General features: G+C 41.4%; 1 protein-coding gene across 3 annotated transcripts in view; it reads right to left on the bottom strand.

Moving 5' to 3' along the window:
* The window catches only part of uchl3 (ubiquitin carboxyl-terminal esterase L3 (ubiquitin thiolesterase)), a 57,102-nt gene that overhangs the window by 21,973 nt on the left and 14,700 nt on the right, over nt 1-20,429 (bottom strand). For all 3 annotated transcript variants that reach the window (XM_043691394.1, XM_043691395.1, XM_043691396.1), the window contains one exon: nt 3,971-4,127. In XM_043691394.1, the coding sequence (XP_043547329.1) occupies nt 3,971-4,127 (157 nt within the window). The remainder of the gene's footprint in view (nt 1-3,970; nt 4,128-20,429) is intronic.

Raw genomic sequence — 20,429 nt, 5'->3', positions numbered from 1 at the left:
TTTAAATGACGAATAATTGATTGACAACTAGAGCAGTCCCACTTTTGAAGTTCTTTCTGTGGGTGAATACCCAATTCAATGCATAGTGACACTGATCCATATGAAGCCATAGGTTTAGCTACTGGCCTGCCACAAGATTGCTGACTTTAGATAGGGTTTACATTTTGGATGAAGTTCTCCAAACAAAAGATAAATTCGAGAATTGGAACCTACTTTTACCAGGCAACCACAGTTTCAAGCGCCTTTCTCTACTGAAGGATTTGCTACGGAGTGACAGTTCAGACTGACTCAGACTCATATCATTGTTCCTTCACGGTCACTTGGTGGCCTGGAATTCCCTCCCAACCAGCGTTCTGGGTAACCCTACACCCCAATGACTGTGACTGTTAAAGAAGACAGCTCAGAAGCCCCTTCTTCAGGGCAACAAATGGTGACCCAACTAATGATCATCATATCCCATAAACCATAAATCTTTAATATTTGATCCTCAACTTACGGCTGAATTCAAAACCAAACATGCAGAGACTTGATGTCAGAAATATTAAAACAAGAAAAGGCACCAGTTTCTAGGACTAGTTGGCATTTCCCACCTCATTCCCAAATGCACAAGCAATGCATGTGGGAAAGTTAGATATAACTATAATAAATGGACAATGACTAACCATGCGTGGGTAATAGGCCACAAATTCAAAGTTAGGACCAATGCTAAATCTTGGTGTTGTTGAGAAAATGCATTTGATTTGAGATTTTTTTTGATGTAGTGCTATCCTACAGTACAATACTCTTCATAAACACAATCACTTCTCCCAGAAAAACAGAAAATTCCCTCAGATGCATTTGTTCCCAGCTAGCTGGCCAATCTCTCCTGTAGACTTATGGTAGTTCCTGTGATCTCCCAGTGCTTCCAGCAAGACACTTCTTAAATACTCTCTTATTTTGTCAAAAATGCAGATTAGGACAATATACTTAATTGGAAAATGTTGAGGTAGTGACGAGACAGAAATATGGAGGCTTAAGAACATTACTGCTTCAAAGTGTCCATGTAGATACTTAAAGACAATAGAACTATAGGAACAGTAAGTATAAGGATAAAAGGGGAAATAAGAATTTTGTACTGGATGTCCAAGTCTGGAAACAACATTAATACAGAGACCCGGGTTCAATTCCCGCCTCAGGCAATTGTCTGTGTGGAGTTTGCACATTCTCCCAGTATCTGCGTGGGTTTCCTCCCACAGTCCAAAGATGTGCAGGTTAGGTGAATTGGCCATGCTAAATTGCCTGTAGTGTTGTTAGGTGATAAGGTAAGTGTAGGGGTATGGGTCTGGGTGGGTTGCTCTTCAGAGGGTTGGTGTGGACTTGTTGGGCCGAAGGGCCTGTTTCCACACTGTAACTAATCTAATCTCAAAAAAATTCAATGTAACTTAAACTCATCAGGATGATACCAGGGTCAGGAAGTATAGCTTCGAGTTCAACTTTGAGACAGTCTACTGGAGCAGAGAATATTGAATAAACTTTTCTGAAACTAGGAAGAGCTTTTATAGAAAATAAACCTTTTTTTGCCCTCACTGGGAGTTAGTGACAACAGGTTGTCAACTTAAACACTAAAACATGCAATGTTTTACCACAGGGAGTGGTTAAAGCAGGGATCGTGGTAACCTTAAAAATGATATGTGGATCAGCATTATTAGTGAATGATGTTCTCGGGCTGAGAGACAAAAGGCAGGGAACAGCTGAGCCTACTGTGGTAAAAAGCTGACAGAGCCACAATGAACTGATAGCTTCCAGTCAAGCCCTGAGCTTCTGTCGTTAATCATTCTCTGGCCCCACCCTGCATTCCCACGACTGAACATGGAATAAAGTCTGCTGGGATGTTCTCAGGATGTGACTATTACTCATTCAGCCTTATCAAGAATTTATTCTAGGTCCAGTATCGACCTGCTGCACCTTGAATAATTCAGTTCTATTATACTGGCAGCAGCAATTCCACCCAACAAGTTCCCACAATGTTATCAGCCTTATCACATAGAATGATTTTCAAATGGGCCATTGCCCAATTGTCCTGGTCACAAACTTATATTCTGGCGACGTCTCTCAAAGCAACAATGAATTCCAATTTTTAAAATAATCTTCAGAAATTGTTTTATTTACCTCTTGCCCTGCAGGAGGTATTAACTTCTGGTTGGGATCTAGTGGCCCTGGCATGAATTATTACCTAGAACTTTAGCAAAGTGGCAGGGAGAGGAGGGGAAGGGAAGTCAAAAATGTCTCAAAAAGTCAAATAGAACTTTGAGAGAGAGAAATGGGCAAAAACGGCGAGAGTTAAACATGAGGACAGGATACATCGGTGTCATTCATTAGGTGGGACTGAAGGCAGTTAGAATCAAATAAGATGGAGGACAGGACTGCAACCAGATGTTTTCTGTCATTCGTAGCTCACAATAGTCAGGCTGAAGAATGTGAAGTTACCTGAAAAGGAGATTGTCAGTAATAAACAGGAGTGGGTGCAAATAATAATTGTTGCAGTTTTTTTTTTAAATAAGAGACGGTGGGTATTTCCTGGTCTAATGCATTAACTTCACTGGATTTAATGGACAGGGTCTATCAATCACTCAAGTAATTTAGAAATGAGATAAACATTAGGTGACCCATATTGAGGAAATGTGCAACTACTTGGAGACTCAGAAAATGCCAACAAATGCATCAAACCAAGCAGAAGAAACCACAATGATATTTGCTGTTGTAAGCATTCACCACCCACTTCGAAATTACCTTTGCTTTTTCCACTGCTCTGGGTATTACAGACGTTGATAGACATTGCATGTATCTGTGGATTAATTTGTGACAAAAATCAAACCACACCGTACACTCTGTGTACGTCTTTGACTTTTACAAGTCACGGTTGTATTTCTAGGCCATCAATCTTTGTGAAGGAGATAGGTGGCTTTTCCTGGTTGAGCACATATGTCTTTACATGTAATGTTATTGTGTGTGTAAATCTAATGGTTTTCTTCTTGCAATTTAAGTTTAATGTATTGAACCCATTTCTAATTGCATGTCCTTGGCTGAATGAGAAAACAAATCTAGCAGCTAAAAGAATTTCCTACATAAATGTGCAGGGAGGTGGTGATGGTATAGTGATTGTCATTAATCCAGAACCCCAGGTTAATGTTCTGAGGCCATGGGTTGAAATCCCACCATGACATGAGATTTGAATTGAATAAAAAGCTGGCTGCTTGTTGTAAAAACCCATCGGATTCACTAATATCCTTGAGAAGGAAATCTGTGACACCCTTACATACCAGATCCATTGACCCTTAACTGCTTTCTGGGCAATAAATACTGACTTAGCCAGTGATACCTACATCCACTGAATTACAGGTATATAATCCTTTATTCGAAACACGTGGGGCCAGCTGGTTTTCGGAATTTGGAATTTTTCGAATTTTGGAATAAGTGACAACTTGACAGTGAAATTTAAAGAAATCTTACCGAGCAGCAGACTCACTGTGAGTACTACAGGCCCTGAGACAGAATTGAGGCCTGCCAGTGCTGGACCATGCCCACCCACGTTACATCCGAGTGACACACATCGAGCAGGTGTGGAATTGGGTTAACTGTTTGCACGCCAAACAACCATGTTAATGAGGAAAAAACTTCACAAAAAGAAACCTTCGGATTTCGGATAAAAGGGTTGCCCAGCTGTATGCATATAAAAAGAACTTTGACAGTTTTGTTGACAGATCCTGAATATTTTTAGTTCTTCATGAGTCGACTTTTGAGCTGTTAAGTGTTTGATTGATGTGGCATCTGCTATTTATGATAGCAAAATCTGTGTGTAACAGCAGAATGTCTATCAAGTGCAAGAGCAAAGTGCAACTGACTCAGGACTTACATGACACACATACACTGGTTTCTAAACCTCCCAACATAATTTTGCTTTTGCTTGCAAACGATAAACCAAAACACTCACCAAATTCCAGTTTATCTCGATTGTTAGCCAGTGCGTGTATAAGGCCGACAGTTCCGCAGGCATTACTGATGGTTTGTTTCATGAAATAAACTTGTGGATCAACCTTCTGCCCTTTAGATTTTATTTCTGCTTCCTCCTCTTGCTTGAACGCTTCATACTAATGGGGGAGAAAGTTACCATGGTTATTCCCTTGCTTCTAGATATGTTCTTTACCATTTTCAAATTGAGTGAACGTCATGTCTATTTTTGTTCACACCTCATGCATTGACTGACAAAAAAGAAATCAAGTACGTGGTCTATTTTCTTTCAATCTTCAGTGATCCATGTTAATCACTTATTTCCAATTGGGTTTGGAATCCACTGAAAAGGGTTTGGATCCATTATTGTTATGCTCAGAAAATCCAAAAATGCACACCTTGAGAGCAATTGCCTATAGTAACTGGGTTCTACTGATTATAGAAGATTCCAGGAAGAAAAAGAGTCTGATCCTTGCCTCAGCAGATACACAGTCAATGGAGTCCATTAGCGGAATCCAGAGGTATTATTCTACTGCCAACCGTAGCTCTATCTACAAACAATATTCCAACAACTTGCAATATTGAAACCACAAAAGGAATTGTGGGTTGATGTGGCCAGTCAGTGATGTGCAAATTGTTGACATTCATCTCACTTATGGATCAAGGGGAAATGGGATGAATTAGATTACCACAAGAGCTGACTCGGATACACCAGCCTGAAAGGCCCCACCTGTGTTGCCTCATATTCTGATTCCATAATAGAATATTTGGGTATCGACTGATAGGTTGGGCAGGAAACAGAAAGGCATGGTCACTTGTTTGAATTGCAGTGTATCAAGTACACTGTATAAAGGTCACAGTATGTGGTTATGAATCACTGCAAGGAGAGATCCGTTTGCACCATTTACAACACAATAAACAGGCATCTCAATTATTGCTTTACATATCCTCACAAAACAAAACAACCCTTTGTCTGATACCATCCAGCAATACTCCACCGATCACACTGTAGAACCAGACGGCCACAGAAACATTACAACACAGAACTTCATTCAGCCCACTGTGCCAGCCGAATAAACTCGTCACCCTATTCTAACCTCACTTTCCAACAACTAGCCCATAATCTTAAAATCATAAAATATTGGGGCAGAATTAGGCCAATCAGCATGTGGAGTCTGCTCCAACATTCAATCATGGCTGATATGTTTCTCAACCCAAGTCTCCTGTCTTCTTTCTGGAAACTTCGATCCCCTTTCTAAACGAGAACTTATCCATCTCTGTCTTAAATACACTCAATGACTTGGTCTCGACAGCCCTCTGCGGCAATTAGCTCCACAGATTCATCACACTCCGGCTGAAGAAATTCTTCCTCATTTCAATCCTATGGGGTCGTCCCTTCAGGATGAGGCTATGCCCTCGGGTCCTAGTCTCTTCTACTTGTGGAAACATCTTCTCCAAGTCCACTCGTTCCCAGCCTCTTAATCTTCTGCAAGTTTCAATGAGATACCCCCGCCTCAACCTTCTGAACTCCATCAAATAAAGACCAGGGTCCTCAACCACTCCTTTTGGAACAAGCCTCTCATCCCGGAGATCATTCCTGTAAACCTGCTCTGGATGCCCTCAAAGACCAACTCATCTTTCCTTAGAAATGGCACCAAAAACTCCTCATTATGTCAAATGCAGTCTGACGAGAGCCTTATCCAACCTCAGCAGTACATCTCTGTTCTTGTTTTCTAGCCCTCTTGAAATGAATGCTAACATTGCATTTGCCTTCCTAACAGCCAACTGAACATGCTCATTAACCATAAGAGAACTGTCGTGCTTCAGATTTCCATAGCCTTTCGCCATTTAGATAATAGGAGAAAGTGAGTACTGCAGATGCTGGAATTTCTGATGAAGGGCTTTTGCCTGAAACGTCGATTTCCTATCCTCGGATGCTGTCTGACCTGCTGTGTTTTTCCAGCACCACACTCTTGACTCATTTAGATAATAGTTTGCTCCCCTATTCTTCCTACCAAAATGTGCAACCTCACACCTTTCCCTCATTGTATTTCATTTGCACATCACGAACTGGCCACGTCAACCTGGAGTTCCTTTTAAGCTTCAATTCTGCACATTATTCACAATACCAACTGTTCTATCAGCTTGGAAACAGTTCTGTTGCCAACCACAGCTCAATCACACTTTTGTCTGGTGTAGGAATCTGGGCAGATTGGATTCTACATGTCTAGTGTGTGAGGGTGGAAGATGGTTAGGTCAGATTCTGCTGAGGATCCTGCTATTGGGTACTAATCAATGGCATGGCCCAGTTGGTTGATGTTGGGGTTAGAGTTAGTTAAATGGCTCCGTGTGTAGTGATTATAATAGCATCTACCAATTGACTGTGGGCTTCTACTCCCTGACTTTCAATCCCAAATGGAGGTTATTTGATTCCGTTTCAAAAAAAGTGCAGTACATTTAAATGACCAATTTGCCTTGTCTTAGAAAATTCTGTGGTGAATATTGTTAAAATGTACCCTGAAACTTTTTCTTGGGAATTGAATGGGAATGATTCATCATGAAATATCATGTTTATTTTCCAATACTAAACAATGAGATATTCATACAACACTTCTAATGTAATAAATTATTACAAAAGCATTTCACTTAAGCAGTATAAACCAAAGTGTGATATCCAGCTGCACAAATGGATACTGGGGCAGTTAACTGAAAGCTTGGTCAAGGGAGAGTTTCCTACCTTAAGGTCACTTGAAAAGCCTGAGGTATAGAGGCATGCGGAGGGACTTGCTGAGGTTAGGGTCTATACGACTGATGGCACCAATGGCAGAGTGATGATAATTGGAAATAGTTAAGAGGCCAGATTTAGAGGAGTGCTGATATCTCAGTAGATTGCGGGGAGACTTGGATGCAAGGGTGAGAATTTTTAAATCAGGTGGATGAATGATTGGGTGCCAAATGTAGGTCAGTGAGCACAAGGGTGATAAAAGAAGTCAACTTGCTGTGAATTAATATATGGGCAGCAGAGTTTTGAAATGTGGGCAACATCGAGAAGTCCCGAAAAGGACTTCCTCAAAAACATTACCAAATAACCCTGAATGGTCTTTGACCAGGGATCTTTAACAGAGCAATCTGTCACAGACCACTTTTAAGATTAATCTATATTCGAAGATTTGATTACTAAATGTTTCCTCTTTAGTAGAAGCTGACAAAATTCTACTGATCTCAATGGTGCAGTAGCCCTCATGATGACAGGATGTATAACATCTCCATATCAATCTAACTTTCCTTTAAAGCTACTAGATGATTTTCTTTGGCCTGTCCCTTTCTTGTTCATAGTGTGAGAACATGCTGGCTCTCAGCAATGTCATTCGTTAAAAAAAAGTCAGATTCCAGATGTACACCAAACTCAAGCTCATGGTCACCTCTCAATTCGTCCACCACCTTCAAACTATCAGAATGCTCAAATGACATCCATTACTGGACAGGCAGAAACTCTCACACCTCATACTGGAACCACGGATGCTACAGTCTTCTGCTGATGACTGTCAAAGGCTGCATCAGACAGTTCACAACTTTGCTGTCGCATTTGACTGTGATGAGCTCTCAATCCCACATATCCAAGTCGTCTCGAGAGCTGTTAATTCATCCTGTGATTAACTCTAGGCCAGAATACTCCAATGTACTTCAGGAGGACCCCCTACAGTCTATCCTCCATGATCCTGAAATTATCGAAATCTCTATTGCTTGTTCTTGCAGCAAGTCCCATTCCCATCCCACCCATATGCTCACTGGCCTGCTCCCAGTCAAAGCACATTTTGTTTTTAAAATTTTCATCCTGTTCTCAAATCTTTCTATGGTCTCAGCCTTCCTTATCTCTAATCTCCAGTTTTACATTCCTCCCTTTGAAATATCTGCACAGCTCCAATTCTGGCCTTCAGCATTCTTGATTTTAATAGATCCATCTTTAGTATTGTGCCTAAGCTCTCGAACTCTCTTTATAAATGTCTTTGTCCCACACTCTGCCTTTAAATCAATATTTAAAACGCAATTTTATGACCAAACATTTTGTCATCAGCTAGAATATTTCCATATATCTATAGGGCAGCATGGTAGCTCAGTGGTTAGCACTGTTGCCTCACAGCACCAAGGATTAGGGTTCAATTCCACCCTCAGGTAACTGTCTTTATGGAATTTGCACATTCTCCCAGTATCTGCATAGGTTTCCAATGGGTGCTCTGGTTTCCTCACAGTCCAAAGATGTGCAGGTTAGAATGGATTAGCCATGCTAAATTGCCCATAGTGTCCAGGGATGTGCAGGCTAGGTGAGCTAACCATAGGAAATGCAGGGTTACAGCGATTGCGTAGAGAGGTGGGTCTGGATGCAATGTTTTTTGGAAGGCTGGTGTGGACTCACCTGCTTCCACACTGTAGGGATTCTATGATACAGTAAATTTTTCTTTGAAAGTGTCCTTTGGGTCGTTTTAATATATTAAAGGCACTGTATAAATGCTAGGTGATGTTGACACTACTGGTTTCTGCATCTTATTTTACAGGTTGGTGCCAGATATAGCCTGGTCACATCATGGTACTGCGATGAGACCATCCCTCAGACTCAGATCCAACTAAGTATTACCTGAAGTAACTGGGGCATCCATTGACTAATTCTGCAGCCATTTCGATTTCCCAATCCCTTAACCACACTTATCAAACAAAGAGGACCATATAGGTTAGAAAAGTCCATTTGTAGAGTAGGATAGATTTTATTTGTTGGCAATAGCATCCCTGAATAGGCTGCTTAGAAAATATCTAGAAGTTAAAAACAGCTATGATCAAAGTGAAAAATATTGCAGATGCTACAAAGAATCAACTGGGACCATTCAGGCAGCATTTGTCTTGAAACAAGAAGTCACATAAACAGATATTTAGGCAGGTGACCAAACGTTGGCCAAAGAGGTTTACTGAGTATCTTGCAGCAGCAAACGAGAGGTACAGAATCAGAGGGGTGGTGAGGGTACTCCAGAGCTTCGGGCCTAGGCCACTGAAGGGGAGGCCATAACTGACAATCAAAAAGTGAGAAATCAGAAGACTGCCGAGATCAGAGAGTTCTGGGGCTCGAATAAATTCGAGATAGAGAGAGAAGAGGTCACAAAGGCAATTGGAAATTAGAATCAGATTTATTTAAAAAAAAAGTCAATGCAAAGAACAAATCAGTAAGACAGTGTTGGTCAACAAGCATAGGGGGCAATGGTGAATAGTTTTTGCTGAGCGTTAGAACACGGGCAGTAGGCTTCTGGGTGGCCTCACGTTTATAGAGGTAGAATGAGGGAAGACAGCCAGGAGCCAATTTGAATGTCACTGAACTTGTCCAAAACTCTTGGTTCCTAAAAATCTCTTTCATCCATCACCCACACCCGGTGATCTACACTTGCTGTGGGTGACACCATATCACTTTCAAAAAAATAAATTCTCACCTTGGTGGTCAAATCACTCTATGGTTCAATCCTCCCAATCTATGTGACCTCCAATATTCCCAAGAGAAAAAATAAGTTCTGCACTCCTTCAACATTGGCCTCTTGCGCATCCCTTTGTCCACTACTTTACCCTAGTCAGCGATGCATTTAGCTGCATGGACCCCCTCCCACCTCAGAAATTCCTCCCATCCCCATTCAGCTTAATCCTTTCCAACATGCTGCCTCTCTTACCATTTTTAAGCTTCAACTTAAAACCCTTCTCTTTGGCCAAACTTCTGGTCGGTTGACCTAATATCACTTAAGAAAGCCTGTGGCAAATTTGTCTGAGAACACCATGAACACCATAAGTACTTAGCACTTATTATTCAGTGCTATTTTAATGAATGGACAAACACTATTCGTATAACATACACTGTATTTAAGTGCAGCATTTCTAATAACCAGATAAAACACTTGCAATTATATAGCATATGGAATGCAGTTCCTGAAAATGTAGCAAAGGCAGATTCATTCCTGGCCTGCCAGAAGAGAAAACTGGATAAGCACCTGTAAAGAAAGAAATATTGCAGGGCCAAAAGGAATGGGTTCACAGAATCACTGAATTGTCAGTGCAGAAGGAAGTTATTCAGTCCATTGTACCTGCATTGCTTCTACTGTCCAGTGCCCACCTCCTGCCTTAACCCAGATATCGCCGCACATTTCCATCCAGACTACCAACCAACGCCCTTTTTGCAGGCATCAGTTGAACCCGCCTCCACACATTTCCAGTCACTGCATTCTACACCCTAACTAGTCAGTGTATGAAAACAGTTTTATCTCATCACCTTTACTTCAATTACACATCACTTTAAATGTATGCAGTCTCATTCTTTTTTCTTTAAAAACTGGGAACAGCTTCCCCAATCTATCCTGTCCAGCCCACTCATGATTTTGAAAACCTCCATCAAATCTTCTCTCAGCCTTCTTCTCTCCAAGGCAAATAGTGCCAAATATCTATCCTGCTAACTGAAGTTTCTTATGCCTGGAGCCATTTCAGTAAATCGCCTCTGCAACCTCTCCAATGCAACCGCGTCTTTCCCATAATGTGCACCCGTAACTATATCCAGTACTTCTGTTCAGGTCGAACAAGTGTCTTGTATAAGCTTAATAGATCTCTCTACTCCTGTGCTTTGGTACCCCAATTAAAACAGCAAAAGGACATCATATAGTGTATTAACTGTTCTCCATCGGTCATGCCACCACCACTGATCTGTGCACATGTACAGAGGTCCTGCTGCTTCTGCATTCGTTACAGAATTGTCACCCAATTTTACTCAATTTTAAGTTGTCTTCCAATGTTCTTCCTACCAAAATACATTACTTCCCACTTCTCTAAGTTGAATCTCATCTGCCACTTATCCATCCACCCCACCAACTTCCGTGTTGTTTTGGTGTTCCACTCTTGACAGGTTTAGATTAGATTACTTACAGTGTGGAAACAGGCCCTTCGGCCCAACAAGTCCACACCGACCCTCCGAAGAGCAACTCACCCAGACCCATTCCTCTACATTTACCTTCACCTAACACTATGGACAATTTAGCATGGCCAATTCACCTAACCTGCACATTTTTGGACTTTGGGACCACGTATTACCCGCTTAGTTAAGTGTAGGTTGCCTGAAATAGTGGGATTGAAAAGGTGACGCTCCTTAAAATGTGCAAACATTTAATAAAATGCACAGAATTTCAAACAATCTTGGCAAGTTCGAAAAGTGTCGAAGTGTTATCTTTTCATGTGGATGTGAGGAGTTGAGAACCAGACATACCTAAAACAGATATGCTTGTACAAGGCCCAGGCACATCAACAAGCCTTAAAATCTTCAACTACACAAATTAGAGACCTCACAAACCTGTAATTTTCCCACACCTTTATAAACATCTGTGCAGCAAACTGAAGGTTGGGAAGACATTCTGCACATGACACAACAAAATACAGGTTAAAAAAAAAATTACATGGTGGTGACTTAAACCTATAATTTTAAACTGAAGACAAAGCATCACATTAATTCTGTGACTAAACAGCATTGTGTTCGAAGAAGCAGGAGTGAAAACACATTCATGCAAAGAGATGCTTTAATAGTTTTTTTTAAGAATAAAGCCACATTCTTCTCTCATTTATAATTAAATGGTACATCATTCTGAAAATTTATTTTAAACTCCATTTAACTTGATTATTAAAAATAAATGTCACGACAGTAGTGAGTTTAATATAGGACACTTGGTTAATTAATTGCCAGTCAAAGTCTAAACAGGTGAAATATTACAGTACTCATGAGAAAGAGCAGTCTCATAGGGATTGAGAATAAGGAATTCAGACTTCTTGGTTTTATAAACCAGCCTGAATAATATTAAATCAAAAGTAAAAAATACCCAAGACATCAATGGATGAAAAGGTGGCCAAGTTCAAAAATATCAAGATGTATTTACATGGTTGTGTCAGTGTCAGTGCTAAACTGGCACGTCATTCACAACTAGGCTTTAGGTCAGGAAATCTAGCACCATACCTGGTGTGGCATCAATGACTTCAGCCCCACACTAATGTGACTGACTCATAACTACCTCTAGTGGTGGTCCATGGTAAATCAGTTTATTGCATCACACCACAAGGTGATGTAAGAATAACACTGGATAGTTCACATCATTGCAATCACAGCAATGTTCTGGAACTATGTGAAGGCACTCCAAACTCAGCCAACACTGTAAAATTCCCCTTATTAACTTCAGGGGATCGGTGTCAAAGTTAGGAGGGTTGTCAAGCACATCTGCACAGTCATACATTCTGGGACGGAACACTGATTCAGTGATTAGCACTACTGCCTCACAGTGCCAGGGACCCAGGTTCAATTCCACCCTTGGGCGACTGCCTGTGTGGAGTTTGCATGTTCTCCCCTCGTCTGCTTGGGTTTCCTCTGGGTGCTCTATCTCCTCCCACAATCCAAAGATTAGGTGGATTGGCCATGCTAAATTACCCGATAATGTCCAGGGATGTGCAGGCTCGGAGGATTAGCCATCGGAACTGCAGAGTTACAGGGATAGGAGTCTGGATTTGCATGGGATGCTCTTCCGAAGGTCGGTGTGGACTGGATTGGCCGAATGGTCTGCTTCCACACCATAGGGATTCTATATTTTTCAATGTTCTAATTATACCAGACCATTCAATCATCGCTCCTGAGCCTGTTCCACTAACTCAACCACAGATGGCAGCAGAGTGCAATGCCAACTGAAGGGAGCGGCCCTGGGCGCTATCAATACGAAATCAGAGTCCATGAAGTCTTTGGACTCCAGGTTAACAACAAGCAAAGAAACCTGTTGATTATCATCTACTTCAGTTCATTAACCCGTACTCCACATCGAATAATACTATTTTGTTCAGCGTGAGAGCATTGCTGACAATGCTAGCCTTAGTCTATCCATTCCAATCCTAGAGAAAGTAGTGATGAGTAGGCCAGAGGTGTAGGGTCAGCTACATGGACTCTCAATGGAAAACAGGAAAGAGGAAACTGAATGTCAACCACAAAAAGTGACTTGATAACATCACAGCGAAAAAGGTTTAATCCAAATTCCATTTCTAGCTTCCAAAAACATTCAGGAGTATTGTGACATAATTGTTTACATTACATTAGGGATGCACAAACACGGAGATTAGATTAGATTCCCTACAGTATGGAAACAGGCCCTTCGGCCCAACAAGTCCACACCGACCCTCTAAAGAGTAACCCACCCAGACCCATTTTCCCTACCCTAGATGTACCCACCCTATATTTACTCCTGACTAATGCACCAAACACTATGGGCAATTTAGCTTGGCCAATTCACCTGACCTGCACCTGAGAGAGGAAACCAGAGCACCCAGAGGAACCACACGCAGACACAGGGAGAATGTGCAAACTCCACACAGATACTCGCCCAAGGCAGGAATTGAACCAGGGTAACTGGCGCTGTGAGGCAGCAGTACTAACCACTAAGCCACTGTGCCACGGAACTAAGATAAATTTGTGTGGGAGCTATTGTTTGATTGCATGACACGTGACCATACCCCACCAAGGATTATATCAGAATTGAGTTGGTAACTTTAAGTCTGTTACTTACAGAAGAAGTGCTGTATTATTTAATAAGAACCAAAAGCTACATTAGCAAGAGAATAAGAAATGTGAATCTGCATTCAAACTGCCCTCATATTTAACCCTTGTTGAAAGGGACTGATTTCTAACTTGGGGCTTCATTCTTTAGAATTACCATCAGCTATTAATGTTGAGCAGGGGTGGCTCTACTTTCCAGTCCTGCTGTCCAGGAAATTATCAAGGCAAAATGTGTCCATTACAAACGGAGGTGGGAACAATTTGTAATAGAGAACAGGAAGAAGATGGAGGAACTAACCAACTTCTTTTCTATCTTCATGGATGAAGACACACAAAAAGTTGCAGAAATAAAGGGAATCAAAGGGCTTGTGAAAATGAGGAACTGGAAGAAATGCATTCTAATAAAGTAGTATTCAAAACGTTAATTGGATGGAAGTTGAATAAGTCTCAGGACCAGTTGAATTATAAATTTTAAAAAAATTGAAGGAGGTGGCTACAGTGGATGTAATGAATGAGTTATCGGTTGTGTTTCAAAATCCTATAGATTCTGGAATGGTTCCTGCAGAATGAAAAGTAGCAAACATAACTCCAATATTTACAAAGGTAATGAGAGAGAAAATAGTGAACCAAAGACTTGCTTGATGTCACCACTGGGGAAATATCCAAATCTATTGTCAAGGTTGCCACTTGAGGTTGTTGCTTGTAATGTAGACAAAGATGAATCAGTAGATATGGGGTATGTGCATTTTCAGTAGGTTGTTTAATGTGAGAAAGGTCCCACACAGAAAGTTAGTCAACAAAATTAGAACTAAATCTGGGGGTAATTGGGATCTTTAGGTTGGAGAACTGCTGGAATGAGCATGCCTTTCCCAGGTTGGGAAGCTGTTGTCACTGAGGCATTGCCAGGATCAGTAGCGAGGCCACGGTTATTCCCAACCCATGTCAATAATTTGGATGTTGGGACAAAGTGTAACATTTCCAAGTTTTCTGAAAAACTGGATGCAAATATAAATTAGGAGGAGGATGCAAGGCAGCTTCAAGTAGACATGGACAGGCTAAATGAATGAACAAAACCACGGCAGATGGAATACAATAAGTACAAAAGGTATCCACTTTGGCAGAAAACAAACATTACTTCTTAAATACTGAGAATTTATGGAGTATCGATGTCCAAATGATCTGGACGTTCTTATTGAAGAGCCATCAAACGTTAGCATGCAGGTGCAGCAAGCAATTTAGAAAGGCAGGTTTTCCAAAATTACAGAAGGATCGTGATCAAATGGCAGATGGAGTTCAATCTGGGTAAATGGGAGGTATTGCATTTGGTACAACAAACAAGGGTGGGGCTTATACAATTAATGGTAGGGCCTTGTAGTGTTGTAGAACAAGGGGCATAGGTGTTCAGGTATATAATTCTTTAAACTTCAAGTCACATATAGACAGGATGGTTAAAAAGGTGTTTGGCACGCTTGCCTTCATTGCTCAGTCATTTGGGTATAGGAGTTGGGATGTTATGTTGAGGTTATATTGGACATTGGTGAGGCCTCTTCTGGAATATTGTACCCAGTTCTGGTCACCCAGTTAAAGGAAGGATATTATTGAACTGGAGAGGGTTCAGAAGAGATTTACCAGGACACTGCAGGATATGGAAAGTTTGAATTATAAAGAAAGGCTGAATTGGTTGGGACTTTTTTTCACTGCAGTGTAGGCAGTTGAGAAGTGACCTGTCAGTGGTTTATAAAATAATAAGCGATATAGATGAGGTGAATGGCAGGTATCTTTTCCCCCGGGTGGGGAATTTCAATACATTTTTAAGATGAGGAGAAAGATTTAAAAAAGGCATAAAAGACAAAGTTTTTTTTTTAACACAGAGGGTGGTTCGCGTGTGGAATGAGCTTCCTGAGGGAGTGGTGGATGCTGGTATATTTAGTGTTTAAAAGACATTTGGATGGATATGGGCCAGGAGCAGGCAGGTGGTTCTAGTTTAGTTTGGGATTATGTTTGGCATGGACAGGTTGGAGCTAAGGCTCTGTTTCTGCGCTATATGACTCGATTAAGGAAAAGTGAGTACAGGTGTAAAAATATCTTAATGCAGCTGTGTAGACCCCTTGGTGAGACCTCACCTTAAGTATTGACTACAGTTTTGGTCTCATCTAAACAAGGATACCTTGCCATTGGGTGATGCAAAAGAGATTCACCAGGAAATTCAGGGCACCAACCTTAACCATAACAAAATAAGAAAATCCCCAACACTACCAAGTAACATGTTTCCGCCAGAGTGATATTTTGACATGGGTGAGATGTAAAATTTAGAGACAATTTAAGAAGGAAACGTTGTGCCTACCCTGACTAGGAGCCAAGTCAAGATGTCTCAATTCCTCATAACTGGGAGATGGGGTTTAGATTAGATTAGATTCCCTACAGTATGGAAACAGGCCCTCCAAGTCCACACTGACCCTCTGAAGAGTAGCCCACCCAGACCTATACTCCTACACTATATTGACCCCTGACTAATGCAGCTAACACTATGGGCAATTAGCATAGTCAATTCACCTGACCTGCATATCTTTGGATTATGGAGGAAACTGGAGCACCCAGGGGAAACCCACGCAGACACAGGGAGAATATGCAAATTCCACACAGACAGTCACCCAAGGGTGGAATCGAATCCAGGTCCCTGGTGCTGTGAGGCAGAATGCTAATCACTGAGCCACCGTGGAGTCAAATCACAGGTCTCAAGGAGAAAGAAGAACGTGCAGAGCAGCACAAAGTAATTTCTGTCAAACATTTTACTGCAGAAGACCTTAGCCAAATAACACTTTGAAGTAAACATTCCTTTTATCTGAAAATCACCAATTACTGGCATGAAATATGACATGATGTCTGAATTACGAATAAAAATGCTTTGAAGCTCTACAATAATTATGCAATTTTTTTTTAGGGCCTTCAACTGTAAAACACACTTGGCTGCATACAAAGCAACATGATGGCTTGCGTTTACCCACAGGGTCTTATTTCGTTCCTTCCTCTTTTGACCCCATTCTGTTCTGAATGTGGTGAGGCTTTGAGATACAGTCTTAAGAACAACGTTGGTTGTTCAGCCCCTCACCACAATGAGTGTTCTGCACGTGTTAAAGCTGAATAGTGTCTCTGCTGTAAAGACCACAAGACAGAAGCAGAATCCTTTCCGACTCCAAAAAGCTGATAGCAAGACTCAAAAGCAAATGTCCAGCAGCAGCAAGCTCTCAGGTGAAAGTGCAAAGATGACTGTCCGACCACAATCAGTCAAATCAATAGTATTGCTTGATATAACGCTCAGCTAAGTGGTGAAGTCAGGGTGTTCAGAGTCCACATACTGCACTTCAATTTGCATATTACAACTGAAACATTAACTCCAATTGTGAGAAGGGATGATATACTGAACAATTGAGGCTTTACGAGTTGAGCAGAGGAATACAACAAAAGGGGCAATCACATTGCTCGCAATATAAGATAGATGCCCAAATAGTGAGGAGATAGAAGACAGAGCAATATATAGGTCATGTTGCAGCTGTACAGGATGTTGGTTCGGCCACTTTGGAATATTGCGCAATTCTGGTCACCTTCCTATCGGAAAGATGTTGTGAGACTTGAAAGGGTTCAAAAATGATGCACAAGGATGTTGCCAGGGTTGGAGGATTTGAGCTATAGGGAGAGGTTGAATAGGCTGGGGCTGTTTTCCCTGGAACGTAGGAGGCTGAGGGGTGACCTTATAGGGGTTTACAAAATTATGATGGGCATGGAGAGGGTTAATAGGCAAGGTCTTTTCCCTGGGGTGGGATACTCCAGAACTAGAGGCCATAGGTTTAGGGTGAGAGGGGAAAGATATAAAAAGGACCCACGGGGCAACTTTTTCATGCAGAGGGTGGTGCGTGTATGGAATGAGCTGCCAGCGGAAGTGGTGGAGGCTGGTACAATTGCAACATTTAAAACGCATCTGGATGGGTATATGAATAGGAAGGGTTTAGAGGGATATGGGCCTGGTGCTGGCAGGGGGACTAGATTAGGTTAGGGTATCTGGTCAGCATGGATGAGTTGGACCGAAGGGTCTGTTTCTGTGCTACACATCACTATGACGTTATGATATATGTAGACAAATTTCTGCCTGTAGGAATGAGGGGGCAATGACAGGAGGAGACTTTAGTTATCTAATAGCAGGGCCATTGAGGGCGAAAAATTCATGTACCATGTCCAGGAAATTTTTTTAAACAATACGCAACAAGTCCAGATTTTGGATTTAATTTTGGAAAATGAAGATGAGCAAGTGGGTGAAGGGGCACTGCACGACCATATTGGAGATAGTGATCACAATTCAGATGGGTTTAGTATTATTATGGAAAAGGACAGAGAAATCAGGAGTAAAAGCTTTTAAACTAGGGTGAAATGGCAAATTCTACAAAACCAAGATGTGACTTGGCTGAGGTGGGCTGGACAGGAAACTAAAGGATAAATCAGTGGTAAAACAATGGGAGACACTGAGAAGTGAGATCCTTGAGGCACAAAAAAACATGTCCCTCCAAAAGTAAGAAAGGTACTGTCAAATCCAGACCCCACGGTGTCCAGAAAAATACAGGGAAAGGTTAAACAGAAAAAGCAAGCTAATGATAGTCTCAAAAAAAACACAACACTGAAGATAGCCTCGGGAAGTATAGAAATTACAGGGATCAAGTAAACAAAAGAGAAAAGGAGGTAAAACAGTGTGCATGAAAACATATCAGCAAGCAAGATAAAGGAAACCCAACATGTTTTACTGGTATAGAAAGAGCAAAATGATTGTTAAGGAAATAAGTGGGACCCATCAGAGATGAGAAAGGAAACTTGCGTGGAAATTCAGAAGATTTGGGAAGAATTTGAAATGAAGTTTTTGTTTGTACATTCACAAAGGAAAGGGATGTTGTGGATGCAGTAATCAAAGAGGAGCAGTGTGAAATATTGAACAAAATAATCATAATGGGACAGGAGGTGTTAAAGGAGTTGGAATGCTTAAAAGTGGGTAAGTCGCTAGGGCTACATGGTTTGCTCTCGAGGATGTTGAAGGAGATCAGGGAGGAATTAGCTGATGTTCTGATAATTCTTCACTTGGTGAGGTGCTGGAGAACGAGAAGAATGCAAATATGGTTCCTTTGTTCAAAATGACAGAAAGGAGAAAGCTAATAATAAAAGCCAGTTTGTTTTATTTTGGTGATGGGCAAATTATTAGAATCAATCCTGAGAAATCGGATATACTGTCACTTAAGCTTGGACCAGCCAGGGATAGTCAAGATTGCTTTGTTAGGGAAAGGTCATTCTTTACAAATTTGATTGATTTCCTTGAGGAAGGATCAATTAGAGTAGTGCAGTGATTGTGGTCTGCAAGGATTTTAGTGAGAGTCGAGAGTGTGGTGGTGGAAAAAGCGCAGCAGGTCAGGCAGCATCCGAGGAGCAGGAGAGTCAACATTTCAGGTATAAGGCCTTCATCAGGAATTAGATTTAATGAGGCATTTGACAACATCATACATGGCAGACTGGACAATAAAATAAAAGCCCATGGGAGGATACAGGGTAATATGATGTGTTGGATTGAAAGTTGGCTTAATAACGGAAAAAAAAAGGGTAATGGTCAATGCCCTTGTGAATGGAAATTTGTTTCAAGTGGTGTTTTGTGGTGCTTGGCGTAGGATCCCCTACTGTTTGTTTTATACATTAACAATTTGGATTTAGTGAGAGCGTGTACAGGTCCCTAAAGGTAGCAGTATAGATAGATGAGCTTGTAAAGGCAGCATATGTAATGTTCTTCTTTACTTGCAGAGGTATAGAATATAAAAAAGTAGGGATAAATTGATGAAACTGTACAAGATATTAGTGAGGCTACAACTGGAGTATGCAGTTCTTATCGCCACATTACAGAAGGACATAATTGCTTTGTTAAGAGTGCAAAGAAGATTTAGTACAGTGTTGCCGGAGAACTGCATCTACAATGCCAGATTGGAGGGGTTGAGGTTTTTTGTCTTGGGTCAGAGAAGGCTGACAGGTGACATGATTGAACTCTCTAAAATTGTGAGGGGTAGAGATAGGTTCCTCCTGTCTGCTCTGTCTCCTTTGGCAGAAGGTTCAAAAACCAGGGATCATAGATACAAGTTAAGGAGCAGAAGAATTAGAAGGGATGCAAAGAAAAATGTTGTTCTAAAATCAGAGAGTGGTAGGTGTCTGGAATGTGTTGCTTGAGTGGTGGTGGGAGGCAGAGACCCTACCCTCGTTCAAAAATGTAGCTAGATCTGCCCTTTAATGCTGTAAGCATCAGGACTATGGGCCGTGTGGAGGAAGATGAAATTACAAAGGGCATCCAGTGTATTCAGGTCACCATGGATAAGATGGGCTTAATGGCCTCCTTCTGTGGTGTATCATTTCGGTGGTTTCTCCAATTTCAGAATTCTCCCAGGAAATGAGCCAGCTGCACTCATTCAGCAGCTGGGGAAATTGGAAAAACAACTGGTTCAGATTTAGTGTGCTCGTGTACAGGTCCCTAAAGACTTATACAGGTTAAGGATGCTCCAATTCAATCCAAGTTTGTCTTCGATGAACTCAAGCAAGGCTGTACAAAATGAGAAGGGGTGTGTAACATTCAGATCAGACTACATATTAGCAGTTATAGAGTCATACAGATGTACAGCATGGAAACAGACCCTTTGGTCCAACCGTCCATGCCGACCAGATATTCCAACCCAATCTAATCCCACCTGCCAGCACCCGGCCCATATCCCTCCAAACCCTTCCTATTCATATACCCATCCAAATGCCTCTTAAATGTTGCAATTGTAGCAGCCTCCACCACTTC

This window comes from Chiloscyllium plagiosum, chromosome 6, assembly GCF_004010195.1.
Source record: "Chiloscyllium plagiosum isolate BGI_BamShark_2017 chromosome 6, ASM401019v2, whole genome shotgun sequence".
Classification (NCBI taxonomy): domain Eukaryota; kingdom Metazoa; phylum Chordata; class Chondrichthyes; order Orectolobiformes; family Hemiscylliidae; genus Chiloscyllium; species Chiloscyllium plagiosum.
This window is presented reverse-complemented; position numbering and strand designations above follow the sequence as displayed.